This window comes from Euprymna scolopes, chromosome 19 (genome assembly GCF_053919585.1).
Source record: "Euprymna scolopes isolate OS-2025 chromosome 19, ASM5391958v1, whole genome shotgun sequence".
NCBI lineage: Eukaryota > Metazoa > Mollusca > Cephalopoda > Sepiida > Sepiolidae > Euprymna > Euprymna scolopes.
In genome coordinates, this window is record NC_136500.1 from 149,038,080 (window position 1) to 149,051,247 (window position 13,168).

A 13,168-nucleotide genomic window follows, 5' to 3' on the forward strand; every position below is an offset into this window, starting at 1 on the left:
GAAAGAATAATAGTATATTGTTTTGTCTTTTGGCACGTATCAATTTAAAAACATAATATCGAGGGAAAAATCGTTTTTACTTTGAATCTAGACTGATGTAGTATTAGTAATAGCATCATCATCATGATCATGATCATGATCATCATCATCATCAGCATCATCATCATGATCATCATCATCAACAATGGCCTAGTGTAAACAAACGGTTTTTTTTTGTTGTTGATTTTTATTCCAGATTGACTTTTTTTAAATTGAAAATCTGGTTATAAAAAAATTTCTTACATGTTTAGTTAGAGCTATTTTGTTATCAACCATATAAATATTTAAAAAAATTTAGATAGTCAAATTTAAAAAAATATTGTGTTTCACTTTAAACAGAAAATGTGAAATATGATTTTTTGGGGTTCACGTGTAAGAGCGATACAACCCTTTTATATATTTTTTAATTTTCGTCGTTTTTATGTTTTCAGCAGATTATTAATGAATGGAAACTAATCTACCCGATTATAAAAAAAAAAATAAATGCAAAATCGATATTTAAATATCTGTCGGAGGTGCTCAGTTAAGGAACAAAAACAGCAGAAAAAGACATTAAATGTAATTAAAAGTCAAAATCAAATTCATTCAAATTTGTGAATAATTTTTCAACTTTGGCAAATAGGTTTTTTGGTACTTCTACAGTTTATCGCTGAAAATGGAGATGCTATTTTGGGGTGGGGGGGGGGCACCTGTTGTCAAAATCAGGAGAAATCAATATTTTAAACTATGACCGAAGTAGGAAATAACAAAAAAAATACAAAATTGTTTTATTAAAATTATATTTTCTTACACAGACTTTTAAATAAATGTTTTTAAAATTATATTTTGATAAATTTTATACAATAAATGTTTTGGTTTTCAAATGGCGCTCGCCCAGTTTAAATAATTATGAATATGTCATTTTCATTTTCTGTTTTTAATAAATATATATATTTCATGAAACACTTTCCCGTTTTCATTAATTAAATTTAAACATTTCCAATTAAAAAATTACGGATATATGTTCTCTTTCACTTTCTTTACCTTTTTTTTTCATAGTTCTTTCCGGAAGTAATTAATATTTATTTTTTTTTTGTTATTTATTTCCTACTTCGCCCATAATTTAAAATTTCTTCCTCTGATTCTAATGACAGGTGCCTGAAAAAAATGGCGTTTCCATTTTCGACAATAAACTGTAGAAGTATCGTTTTTATTTATTTTTTTGTAATATTTAAATAAGCGGAACAAAAAAAAAATACTCAATACTTTTCCAAACGTCACGTTTTCTGTTAATGACGTCACTTGTTTTAAATAACATTTTTGTCTGTTTGTCGTAATTCTTGTAAAGTTTCACAATGGGTGTCAAACACTCTCTTAACAAAACAAAAAAAAACACTTGCTTAATCTTACATCTAACCCTAGGTAGTAGCAAGTCTCCTCCTAAAACCTTAGCCCTAACAATAATGCTAAGTCCGAGTGGCAGAGCTCCTTGCCAACAAAATTCCTCAGTAAACTACATATAAGCGTCAAAAAGAAGAATTTTCCTTAAAGACAAGTGCACGATTAATCTCCACTAAAAAGATAAATTGGTCAACTGTTCTAAAACGCTAGCATAGTCTCGAAATGGTGAATTATTTTACATTTATTTGAAACCAACCCCCACTCTAAATTCTAAAATTGTTTTTGTTTTGTTTCTATTAAGTCTTCAGGATGTTCACACATAATTTTCCTTAGCCCTATCATTAACCCAAAGTCAGAGTGGCAACCTCGCCACCCTCTCATAATTGCATAAAGACCCTCTTAAAACCACACATAATCGCCTTTTAGAAAAAAAAAAACCTCCCAGGATTTATTTATCATAGGAAAAAAAAAAAAAAATTGGGTTAACTGTCCTAAAACACTGGAATGGTTCAAGATGGGAAATTATTTTACATTAAATTCCAAAATAACTTTCATTAAAGTTTTTCAAAGTGTTCTCACGTAATTGTCCATAAAGGTAAAATCACATATTTTGGAGAGGTGGTCAGATGGGGAGGGTTAACGGAAGGTATTAATCTACAATAATACCAAAGAAATGTTGCAATATATTCATTTTTAAACAGTCCTAGATTTCGATTTCAGTTTTCTGTACATAAAATACATTACAATTCAGCTTTGAGTTTTTTAACTTCTTTTTTTTTTTAATTGGATACATGGCATTTTTAAAGAATTTTAAAGATATTTATGTGCATTTACTGCAGATTAGTTGGAAACCATTAATTTCCGGAGATTTTCAGTAGCATATTCTGGTTCCTTGCACAGAAATACACTTACATAACAAATTTCATTGTGTTTTAACAAAGATATAGCATTTTTACTGAAAAAGTAGTGCAAAAAATGTGACAAAACGCATATGGTCTTAAAGAGGGGAAAATATCCAAACACGCAGGGCATAAAAATAGTCATAACTTACTTGATTTTAATTGGATTTAAAAAATTTAAAAAGATTCTTTCTTAGCTTATCAAGCTCTTTCTATATATACCAATATTGAAATATTTTAAGTCATTTAAATTTTTTCATGCATATTGCAAAAGCAAGTTCTTGTTGAACTGTCCCCTTAAATAATCAAATTCTACCTAATTTACATAATTAATGATTACTACACAACCACCTTACATTCATTAACTCTAATCCTCTAGTAGCCTTCAGGCCTTGATAAGTGGTGACTCCGAGGTAACCCCCCCCCCAAAAAAAACCCACTTCATTCTATAAAAAAAAAAAAAAACACTTTATAATACCAAGTTACTTTCCCCACAAAATTAAAATACAAGAAAATTCACATCTAAACTTAGAAAGAAGTAGAAAAACTTTCTGTCGTGAAATATTTGTGATAATAAACGATTGTTCATCTTTTGAGACGATGAATGTGACGTGTGAGTTCAGTTTTCAAGATGCAAGTGTGCCTGACTACAGTGGTTTGAAAGTGCATAAACATTTCATAATCGTATTTGCCGTGTGAAGGGTTCGACATACAACGGCCAGAGATGTGTTCTTTTGAGAATGCTGTCTCAACTGGTGCAGCAAGGATGTGAAGCTAACGATCGTCTCTTTTTAGAGAGCAGAGGGGAATTCTCCCAGTTATTACCTCCGATTTTGGATGAGGTGGTGATTTATCTGTTATGATACCATGATACTACTCTCCCAAGCATTATCTCCTCTTTTAGGAGAAAGTGTAGTACATGTTTGTTCATCATTATACCAGCCTGCCAGACATTACCACCTCCTTTTTTGAAAGGGTAGAAATTCTCCCAGGCTTCACCTCCTTTTTCAGGGGCATTATAGTATGTGTTCATTTCTTATAATACTGTCCTCCCAGGATTACATTCTCCTTTTATGGGGAGGGGAAGTATACTATCAGTTCTGCTGACATGAGAGCATCCTCCTAGGTATTAACTTCCTCTTTTGTGGGTAAAGGGGAGAAAGTAGTGTTCATTTGTCATCATAGCATCCTCCCAGTGATTGCCTCCTCCTTTTAAGGTCAGTATAGTATACATTCGTTCACTGTGATATCATCCAATCAAGCGAGTAAAAATATGCGATCAGAAGTGAAAGAAGAATATTTTTAATGCATCATTTATAAAGTTGGATCCTTTATTGCACTGACAGTAAGATTCAAATGCCAAATTCATATTCAAAAGATGAAAATGATAGAAATTGATATTAACCCTCGTTTCACTAACGACGTAATTCGCACTACCTCTTAACTTCACTGTGTTCCCTCAGCTTCCAACAACACTTCACTGTAACACGTGTATACAGCTTGCCTTCCCCAAAAACAAACTCTTACGTTTTCAGCCCAAGATCATCTAATTGGCGAAATACAACGCAAGATTGTCTATTTGGCAAGATTCCAGCGTTAGTTTGCACGACCATTGAAGACAAAATCGTCGCCATTTTGGTTTCTTCTATCATTCAGCAGCCGAAGCTAAAAGACACGCAGATATGGACATTTTGCACTTATTGCAATTTTCTCGACAAAATAGAAGACCAATATCTTTCTAATTTATTGATCAAGTTTATGTGAGTGATGTCCTAATGTGAGCTAATTTGCATATTACTTTGCAAAGTGACACTTCATTAGTTCACGATTTGTTCTTATTGTTTTCTGATTCAATTACTGCTTTTTTTTGGTCATCTGACATCGTCCTATTAACGCATGCTTTGGGTTTTTACATTGTCAATAGCAACCCATCATCTGAAAAATGGCTTTCCAGCATCTTCACAGTCAATTTACTTTGACGCATTGCGATTCCATTCTGTATTGTAAATTAAAATTAATAAAGGTAGATTATTGCATCGGGAATCAGGTACTTTCTGGAGCGACAGAATGATGCAACCATTTTTACAGAAACCTTAGCAACGAATTTGATTACAAATTTTCCAGTTAAAAAATTTTTTTTTTCCTTATACCACAATATGCGGCATAGTCACATTAAGACACCAGTTCCCGTTGAATCATCAAAATAAATTTAATTGTTAGCAACCCTTTCTGGCAGATCCTATAAAAGGTTCCACGTCCAACCATTGACTGTTGTTAATCTTATTTTGTTAATCATGACTAGTTGGACAGACATAGTTGAATTGCCAACCCCAACACCGTTTCCATGGTTTTCTTTCTCTGTTCTTATTCTGGCTGTGTCGCCATCTCTCACATTAGCAGCTGTCGAAGAGGCATGCATGGATTCATAAAGATAAAATTAAAATAAAACACACAAAAAAAACCCCCACAAACTCTAACACACTTTACAAATATTAGTTGCACTCTGGATGTGTGTGTGACACCATCGATTAATCTTGATTCCCATGAACAAAGCTTCTTCTCTAGAACTGTCCGCCTGTGGAATCCTGCCCCACTGGCCTGCTTTCCAGCTGGCTATGACATATGGGTTTCTTCAAGTCCAATGCAAACAAATTCTTGCTGAGCCATCCCCTTAAATAATCAAATTTCATTCAATTTCCAAACTACTGATCACCTCTCTGTTGTTTCACTGATCAGCAGGAGTACTAGTCGTGTGCATCGTGTATACGACTCCTCATATCGAACACCACCAGATAGTAAGCTCGGCTTAACCGTTATTCTATCCTTCTAACCTTTAGTTAATCTATCTTTCTTACACCTAATCTGTGTTTTGGGTTTTCCTTCTGTGGTCCCAATCTTGGGTGCACATCAATTTTTTTTTCCTAAAATAAAACACAAAAAACACAAACTCTAACGCATTTTACAAATATCAATTGCAATATAGATGTGCATGCGTGCGTGTGCAACATCACCAAATCTCTACACACTAAGGTCCACATTTACATCTATTGTCGATGCTGTGTTTGTCAGTTGGTAGATCAATTAATTTCCTCATCTCTACCTCCTAAAGATCTCTCGATTTTGTCCAAGTCGCAATCTGCATTCCACTGTGCCAGACTGGCCACTGTCCTCAACTATAATTGTTGTCAACCATCACAAACCCAATTCGCAACTGTCCCCAAATGTCGCAAGCTCACCGCCACACATAAAACTAACTCAAAAATATATTCAATGATCCTTTGTTTCCAATCACTGCCACACCTTGATTAACAATCCTATTTTAACTTTCTTTTGTGTGCCTTGATGAACAATTTTCTATCTATCGTACTACTGATAAACGTTTTTCCTCCTTTTTTTTGTCGTATGTGTTTTTTTTTTACTTCCTACCATTTGGGGGAGGAAACTGTCTCAGAATGAAACATCAAATCCAAAATCGTTGATGCAATTGCGTTCACGTGGAGTCAACGAGAAAAAAAAAAGAAAGAAAGAAAAAAAAATGGGAAACTTGCCTTCGCATCTGATGAATGGTTCAAAAGATCAAGGAACGGAACGAGGGCGTAATTCTTATTTCTTTCTTGGATAAAAGCCGAAGAAGGGACTTCCATGTAGACGCAGCGTGAATTGACAGCATACCATGCCCAAAAGAAATTCTTTTCTGACACGAGTTGTGGGGCCAGGTGGGGACAGACTAAGTTGCACCAGGTGCATACATGCACATGAGCAGCGCGCACGTTTTCCAGACTGGTACGGGCATAAGCCAGGGCAGCGGGTGGAAGGTTGTTTAGGATGTGCGCTGACCAAAAGGCAGGTGTATCAAATGTGTCGGGCAGGAGATGGAGATAAGGATACCAGAACGAGTGCCGTCCTTTCGTTCGTTCACTTAGCAGGAAAACAGCCAACGCTTGGTGTGCACTTAATGGAGGCTCACATCTGGGAAGACGAGCAAGAAGAAAAGAGATTAAACGCTTATCAATGAGGAAGGCACGTGTGAGAAATGGAAAAATCATCTTCATTTAAAGTTGAAATGTAATTCAACAAATAAAACATTCTAGTACACAATTCACCCAATATCTAAAAAAACAAAAATAAAAAATAAAGAAAAATCTGTATGATGTTCATATGCATGATAACCCGAAAATATTATATTCCAAAAATCACATGAATTGATCAAGTAGTTTTATTTTTAAATAAGATCAAATTTTATAAGCAACTACTGTCTGATATTTTTTAAAAATCTCAAAAAAAAAAAAAAACAAACAAACAAAAAAAAATAAAAATAAAGGGAGATAACTCAACAATAATTTTTACCAACATGTGCCAACTCATGCAAATTAGTACCAACTGGATTTCCCATTCCATCACGCAGGTGCAAGGTCGCGCTGGTAATCTTTGGCGTGTACTTCACCGCAAGGGTGGTTCTGGGGTCTCTCCATTCTGTGTTGTCTGTGGGCCAGGCAGTGTCATACCCTCAATATCATCTGAAGTCTCATCTGCTCTGCCAAGTAGAATGGCATCTGGTCAGTTTTCAGAGAGGTCTCCATTTTTGGTTGGTTGTCGGCCAGGCAGTGTAATACATGCAGTGTCATCTAAAATCTCATCTACCGATTCGTTCGAGTGTAAGGTGCCTCTTGCAAACTGCTTGTATGCCTCACATGGGTCAAGCGCAAAGGCCCTGCACAGTGCATCTTTCACCTGTGTTAAATTATTCTTCTCTGCATCTGACAACTGTTAGTAGACGTCGAAAGCTCCCCCAGCTAGTCACAAGGAGATGACTGATCGACTGTCAACTCCTGAGAGCTTGCAGATAAGGTCCACTCTATCTAACCAGTCTACAATAGATGTTGTGCCTTCATATTCCGGTACTAATTTTAGGTTGAACCTTCCTTCAGTCATAATGCCGAGATAGCTTGAATCAGTATGTTCTATTTGCCGTTCTTGCTGTCCCTTTCTTCCTGTCCTCGATTCGCGTAACTGAGACGAACAGCACAAAATCTCTTTCACCAAGCAAATGAAAGAATGCCACCCACACACAAAAGTTTGACGTCTTTTATCACCGCGGGGGCGCCAACTCACGCAAATTAGTACCAACTGGATTTCCCGTTCCATTACGCAGGCGCAGTGTCATTTGTGCATTGGACACGACAGCGACCGGTTCATCATACATTGTCTACACATTTCAAGTAAAACCAATAGTGTCTACTTAATTACAAAAAAAATAAACAATAGTTTGAAGAAAGTAACAGGGGAGGTAATTATTTTCTGAAAATTGAAATTTTTAGGCCAGTTTAACGAAATACATAAAAACCAAAGTAATACGATAATAAAACAAAACATTATGTGGACATTTATTAAAATAAAATGAATGAATTTTTAAAATGAATGAATTTTTAAAATGAATGAATTTTTAAAATGAATGAATTTTTAAAATGAATGAATTTTTAAAATGAATGAAAGTTATCATTATATAAAACTAGCTAATCAGCATTGCTTCGTGAAAGCGTGCCCCCCCCTCACCCCATAAAATAAAGCACGGTCGTTGTTGTTGCTGCCCCCAACCCCAAACCTCCTCATGTTATGAACGGCTTTTGGAATGGATGCCCACAACCTTCCTCTCAAGAGGTGGTGTAGTAAGGATATTGAGTAAACCCCAGCCATAAAAAAAAAAAAAAAAAAAAAAAAAAATAGCAGCGAGGGTAAAAATATTACAAAATTAGACACCGTAGGCAGCCTGGGTGGAGAGAGGTGAAAGTAGTAGGGACGAAGACAGGCTCAAACCTGTAAAACGAAGGAGAAAAAAAAAGACATCCATTTAGTTGTTGAGAGAGAGAGAGAGAGAGAGAGAGAGAGAGAGAGAGAGAGAGTCTGAGTCTGTAAGTTTTGAGGAACTAAATTCGTTGTGTTTTCAATAAAGAAAAACAGGAAATACTTTTTTTTTGGGGGGGGGTATGCAGCAAGCATACAAAAATAAAAACAATTTAATAATGTTGACTGGTGCTACACTCTGCTGGCTAGTGATGTGGCGAAAGGATGCAAGAATCCAGCATCTTTTAAGGATTTGTCATTTACAAATATTTTTGGACCATCTCGTTGTTCCCTCACCATCTCTCCATTGAAAACTGACAGAAGAGTTGTGTCAGATTTGTAATCATACAAATACAAACTTTCAGATTTTTGTATTGTTAGGTTGTACTACTTTACTTTTTAATCCAATGTCCGATGTCGCTGGCAAGAACAGTGTCCGAAGTAATGATGAGTTTGTCAGAGACAGAGAGGATGTGATCACCAGGTTTCAGCTGCTTCCGGGTCATCAGGCCACGCCCAGTCTCTAGAGAATATGAAACAAGATAGAAACAGAAAAACCATTAAAATGAGGGGGGAAAAAAAAAGTCAGCAAATAATTTTTTCAAATTTTCCATCAGATTTTCTTCTAATTCATTTTTTATTCTTGTTAAAAAAAAACATCGCTAAAAAATTTCTTTTGTCGACAAACAAATTTAATAATATTTATCCAGTTTACAACCGAATCTCTGACAACTTTGCATAAGCATCTTCCGATGGTAAAATAGTCCCAAAAATGGAGTATTTTTAGTAGCCCTAAAAGAGCCCTGGGGCACACCCAAGAGTTATCGTGAAGTATAGACAAACAAAATTATATGGGGGGGGGGGCAACCGGAGTTTTCCCGGAAAATCCGTCCTGTTACTTTTTTACTAATATCATGTTTAACGTTTGTGCAAAATTTAAAAAATTTCCAAGGCATAGTTATTGAGAAAAGTGCAGACAGACAAAAGGATAAGCGAGAATTTACAGGTCCACTCTCCTTTTGTCAGGGGACGAAAAAGTTTTTTTTTTTACAAGGAAATTATCACGCAAGGATAATGATTCATGAATGCAAGATGGTCGTGCAGCAATCGTTAATGATGTAGACAGGGTAGAATTTGGATTATTTAAGGGGTCGATTCAATAAAAACTTGAAATGACCATATTGTAGTCAGCCAGAAAGCAGACCAGTAGAACAGTGTTCCGCAGGCGAGCAGTTCTAGGAAAGAAGCTTTGTTCATGGAATCTTCGTTTATATTTAGGCACAGATAGAAAGTGTGGAAAATTTTTGATAGTGGTTGTAGCTAGTTGAGTGTTTTTTTTGGTGAATGTTTGGTAAAGAGGGACAATAGATTGGAGCTCAGACAAGTACATGCCATGAAAATAATGATAGAGCAGAGAAAGGCTCACAACGTCTCTTCTGTGGGAAAGAGGTTGCAGGGAAGAAAAGGGCATCCCCTAATAAGTTTTGAACTCTATCAAGACAGGAGTACAAAATAGACTTCGTGGCTTAGTGGGGGATGCCCTTTTCTCTACCCTGCAACCTCTCTCCCACAGAAGAGACGTTGCGAGCCTATCCTTGTTTTATCGTTATTTCCATGGCAGGTGCTCGTATGAACTCCAATTTCTGGTCCCCCCTCGCCAATCTTTCACGAAAAACACCCGTCTAGCTGAATCCACTGTGAAAAATTTCCCCCACTCTTTATCTGTGCCTAAATCAAAACGCGGATTCCATGAACAAAGCTTCTTTCTTAGAACTGCACGACTGTGGAACTCTGTTCCGTCTGCCTGCTTCCCACCTGACTACAACTTGGATGTCTTCAAGTTCAACGTTAACAAATTCTTAATGAACCGCCCCCTTAAGTAAACACTTCATCAAATCTCCACACTAACGTGATGTACTTGCAATAACCCTTATCCCGGAGTGGCTTCCGGGCCTTGATAAGTGGTGACCACTGTATAAAAAAAAAAGGATAGGGCGTGGCAAGTAGCTTCTGCTCAGATTAAACAGAAAATAATTTTCAACACATTATGTCAACGTGAAAACCCTTCTTCCCTCATGTAAAGAATGACTAAACAGAAAGCGATTCTAACCATGGGAGAGGGGAGTATGTTGTGTTTTGGATTAATTGTTTCCCCGTCTTTGCTTTGGACTCTTCTGGCTGTTTATGTAACTTGCCGAAAGATGTTGATGCAAAATTGCTGGAGATTGGATTGTAAACTCGATGTACAGATATAATGGATAGGCGCCACCAGATGCAGAAATTTTAGTATCGCAGACTTTTACAGTTACACATGACCTGGATCATCTTTTTTCGTCATCGCTTCGGAATGCATGCCTATTCTCTCGTAGACAGCTTCCAAAAATGAGTCTCCATCTAATAGTTAATCCCACACTATCAGCCAAGCTCTAACCTCTGTCTCATCACTGCAATGTTGCATTCTGGAGCCAATTTTACATGTTCTTTAATGGAATGTGCTCTGATGAACTCGTAACACTTGTGCCCACTCAATGTGCATATTCCTGACCAACCCGACAAGCAGCAAAATCTGACCCCTTCACTGTTAAGATGCTGGAAAGCCTTCTATCCTAATAGTTTCTTTCCTTAGATTGTTAGACTTTGGAATTCTCTCCCTGTTTTCTGCTTCTCTGATTGTACTGACATGCACAAGTTTAAATGTAATGTAAACAGATATCTCATTACTCCACTCCCCACAGTCCCCTGGTAGACACGATCCCAAATAGTAGTCACTTACATTCCAAGTGACAATATGCCTTGTTTGAGATGAAAAAAAAAAGGTCAGTGATGATAGGATTATGAACGTACAAAACATAAAAAATAAAGTATCTGTGACGTCAATAGTTCAAAGGAAATTTTAAAAGTTGAAACGAGCGAAAATTATTTTGCCAAATTTTATCAGGTTGTTGCATAAATTTCCGCCGTTTTTTTTTGTTTTTTTTTAAAGAAAATCAAAGAATTTTCACAGCAAAAATAAGTTTGTGTGGGACTAAAGCTCCAATATTTTGTGTGAATCCCATCGACTGAAGATGGCGTGAAATTGTCGAAAAATCACATATTCATCTTTTCAACCAATTCTCTGCATGTCTGATCGTCATCTTCCTTCAAAAGAACCCTGAGTTGGTCTTCATCTATCTTGATTGGTCTTCCGGAACGAGGTGCATCATTGAGGTAAAAATTACTGTATTTGAATCTGGTAAACTAATCTCAAACAGTTTTCTCAGCTATAGCGTTTTCTCCATATACGACACAAATATCCTTGGTCGCTTCACTCGCTTTTTTACCTCGATTAAAGGCGAAAAGAAGGAGGTGTGGAAAATGTAATTTTTTATCTACTTGACAATCTATTCCATGGTTCTGAAAACTGAGAAAAAATTATGAGCAAAAATGATGACCATTATCTTGTAGAACAGAATACGTGCTTTCTAATGATACTAGCATGGGTGCCAGGTGTTGCCCGGCTGTTTGGAGGTGTGTGTTGAGCAAAAAAAAAAAAATAAATAAAAAAAGGTAGTAGGAAGGCAGGCTCGAACCTGTATCGCAAAGGAGGAACAGAACGGGAAAAAAACCTGACGTCTTTGCTGTTACGTCCACCGTCAAACCGGAAGTGACATAGGTTTAAATTAAGGCTAGACAATCGAAAAGAGGGATGACTTTCGAAAATATCGGCGACTCCTCCCTGTAGCAAAGTGCCCAGTTGAGGGTGAAGAAATCAATGTTTTTAGCCAATTTTTCGGTATTTGTCGTCTGAAGGGTTGAGTTTCAAAATGATACTAAGTAAATCTGACAACCTAGTCCACAAATTCCAAAATTTCATCATGACAAGTTTCAAGAAAAAATACACAATTAAACCCGATTCTCCAACTTCCAACGTAGACCCCTACTACCATGTCTCCTTCTCCAACATCAGGGGTCTACGTTCTAACCTTCCAGAGGTTGAAACCCAATTACAGGAGACTAAACCAGACCTTTTATTTTTAAGTGAAACTGGCATTGGACAGGCTATTTCCCTAGAAGAGTTCGCAATTAAAGGATACTCTAACTTAACTTCTAAATCTGACCCCCAAGATCGCCATGGGCATGGAATATGTGCCTATATTAGGGATAACTTTCCATGTGGTAGGGACATCTCCCGGGAAGATCCTAACTTACCCTATATGTGCTTCCGGGTTGCTTTAGCTCACACTACGGCATTTATATTTACTCTCTATCGCCCCCATAACAGCGGAGTTACTATCTTTCAAAGCATATCTAAGAAAATTGACCAAGTCTTATCTGCTTATCCTTAAGCTAACATTCACGTATGTGGTGACTTCAATGTTCACAACGTCGAATGGTTGACCCACTCTAACAAGACCGATGATGAGGGAAGGTTCTGTTATGATTTCTCCATTGCCTATGACCTCACTCAGATTGTTCAGGAACCCACCCGTGTGCCCGACAATGATGGCCAGTATGCGAGCCTACTAGACCTTTTTCTCACAACTTGCCCTGAACTATGTTCAGTTTCTGTTCTGTCGCCTTTTGGATCTTCCGACCACTCTGTTGTATCAATTAAGATAAAAATGAAATGTAATATGTCCCCAGACGTACCTCTCCATCGTACAGTATATCGATACTCTAAGGCTGACTGGGATAGCTTCCGTACATTTATATCTGATCTACCTCTGCATTCCATGTTTAAAAAGGATGTGTCCTCTATAGTATTAGACCTGACAGAATGGTTAATTGTAGGTATTGACCGTTTCATACCCTCGAAAAAATTTCAGCAAAAACCTAACAGCCAGCCATGGTTCTCTCCAGAATGTGCTGCTGCCATTGCGCACAGAAATCACTTTTTCCACTGCTTCCAACATAATAGATGTATGGAAACTAAAGCCGCTTTCAGGACTGCCAGCAACCATTGTAAGAAAGTAATAAAGAATGCAAGAGAGTTGTATGCTCAATCTGTTAAGTCCAAAGTAGCTGAGCAG

At 36.9% G+C, this 13,168-nt stretch overlaps 1 protein-coding gene across 2 annotated transcripts in view; it reads right to left on the bottom strand.

The window, feature by feature from the left end:
- The window catches only part of LOC145240050 (SET domain-containing protein 4-like), a 64,967-nt gene that overhangs the window by 12,531 nt on the left and 39,268 nt on the right, over positions 1 to 13,168 (bottom strand). For both annotated transcript variants that reach the window (XM_080103660.1, XM_080103661.1), the window contains exons 3-4: positions 8,556 to 8,682; positions 5,867 to 6,287 (exon numbers count right to left, since the gene is read on the bottom strand). In XM_080103660.1, the coding sequence (XP_079959786.1) occupies positions 5,867 to 6,287; positions 8,556 to 8,682 (548 nt within the window). The remainder of the gene's footprint in view (positions 1 to 5,866; positions 6,288 to 8,555; positions 8,683 to 13,168) is intronic.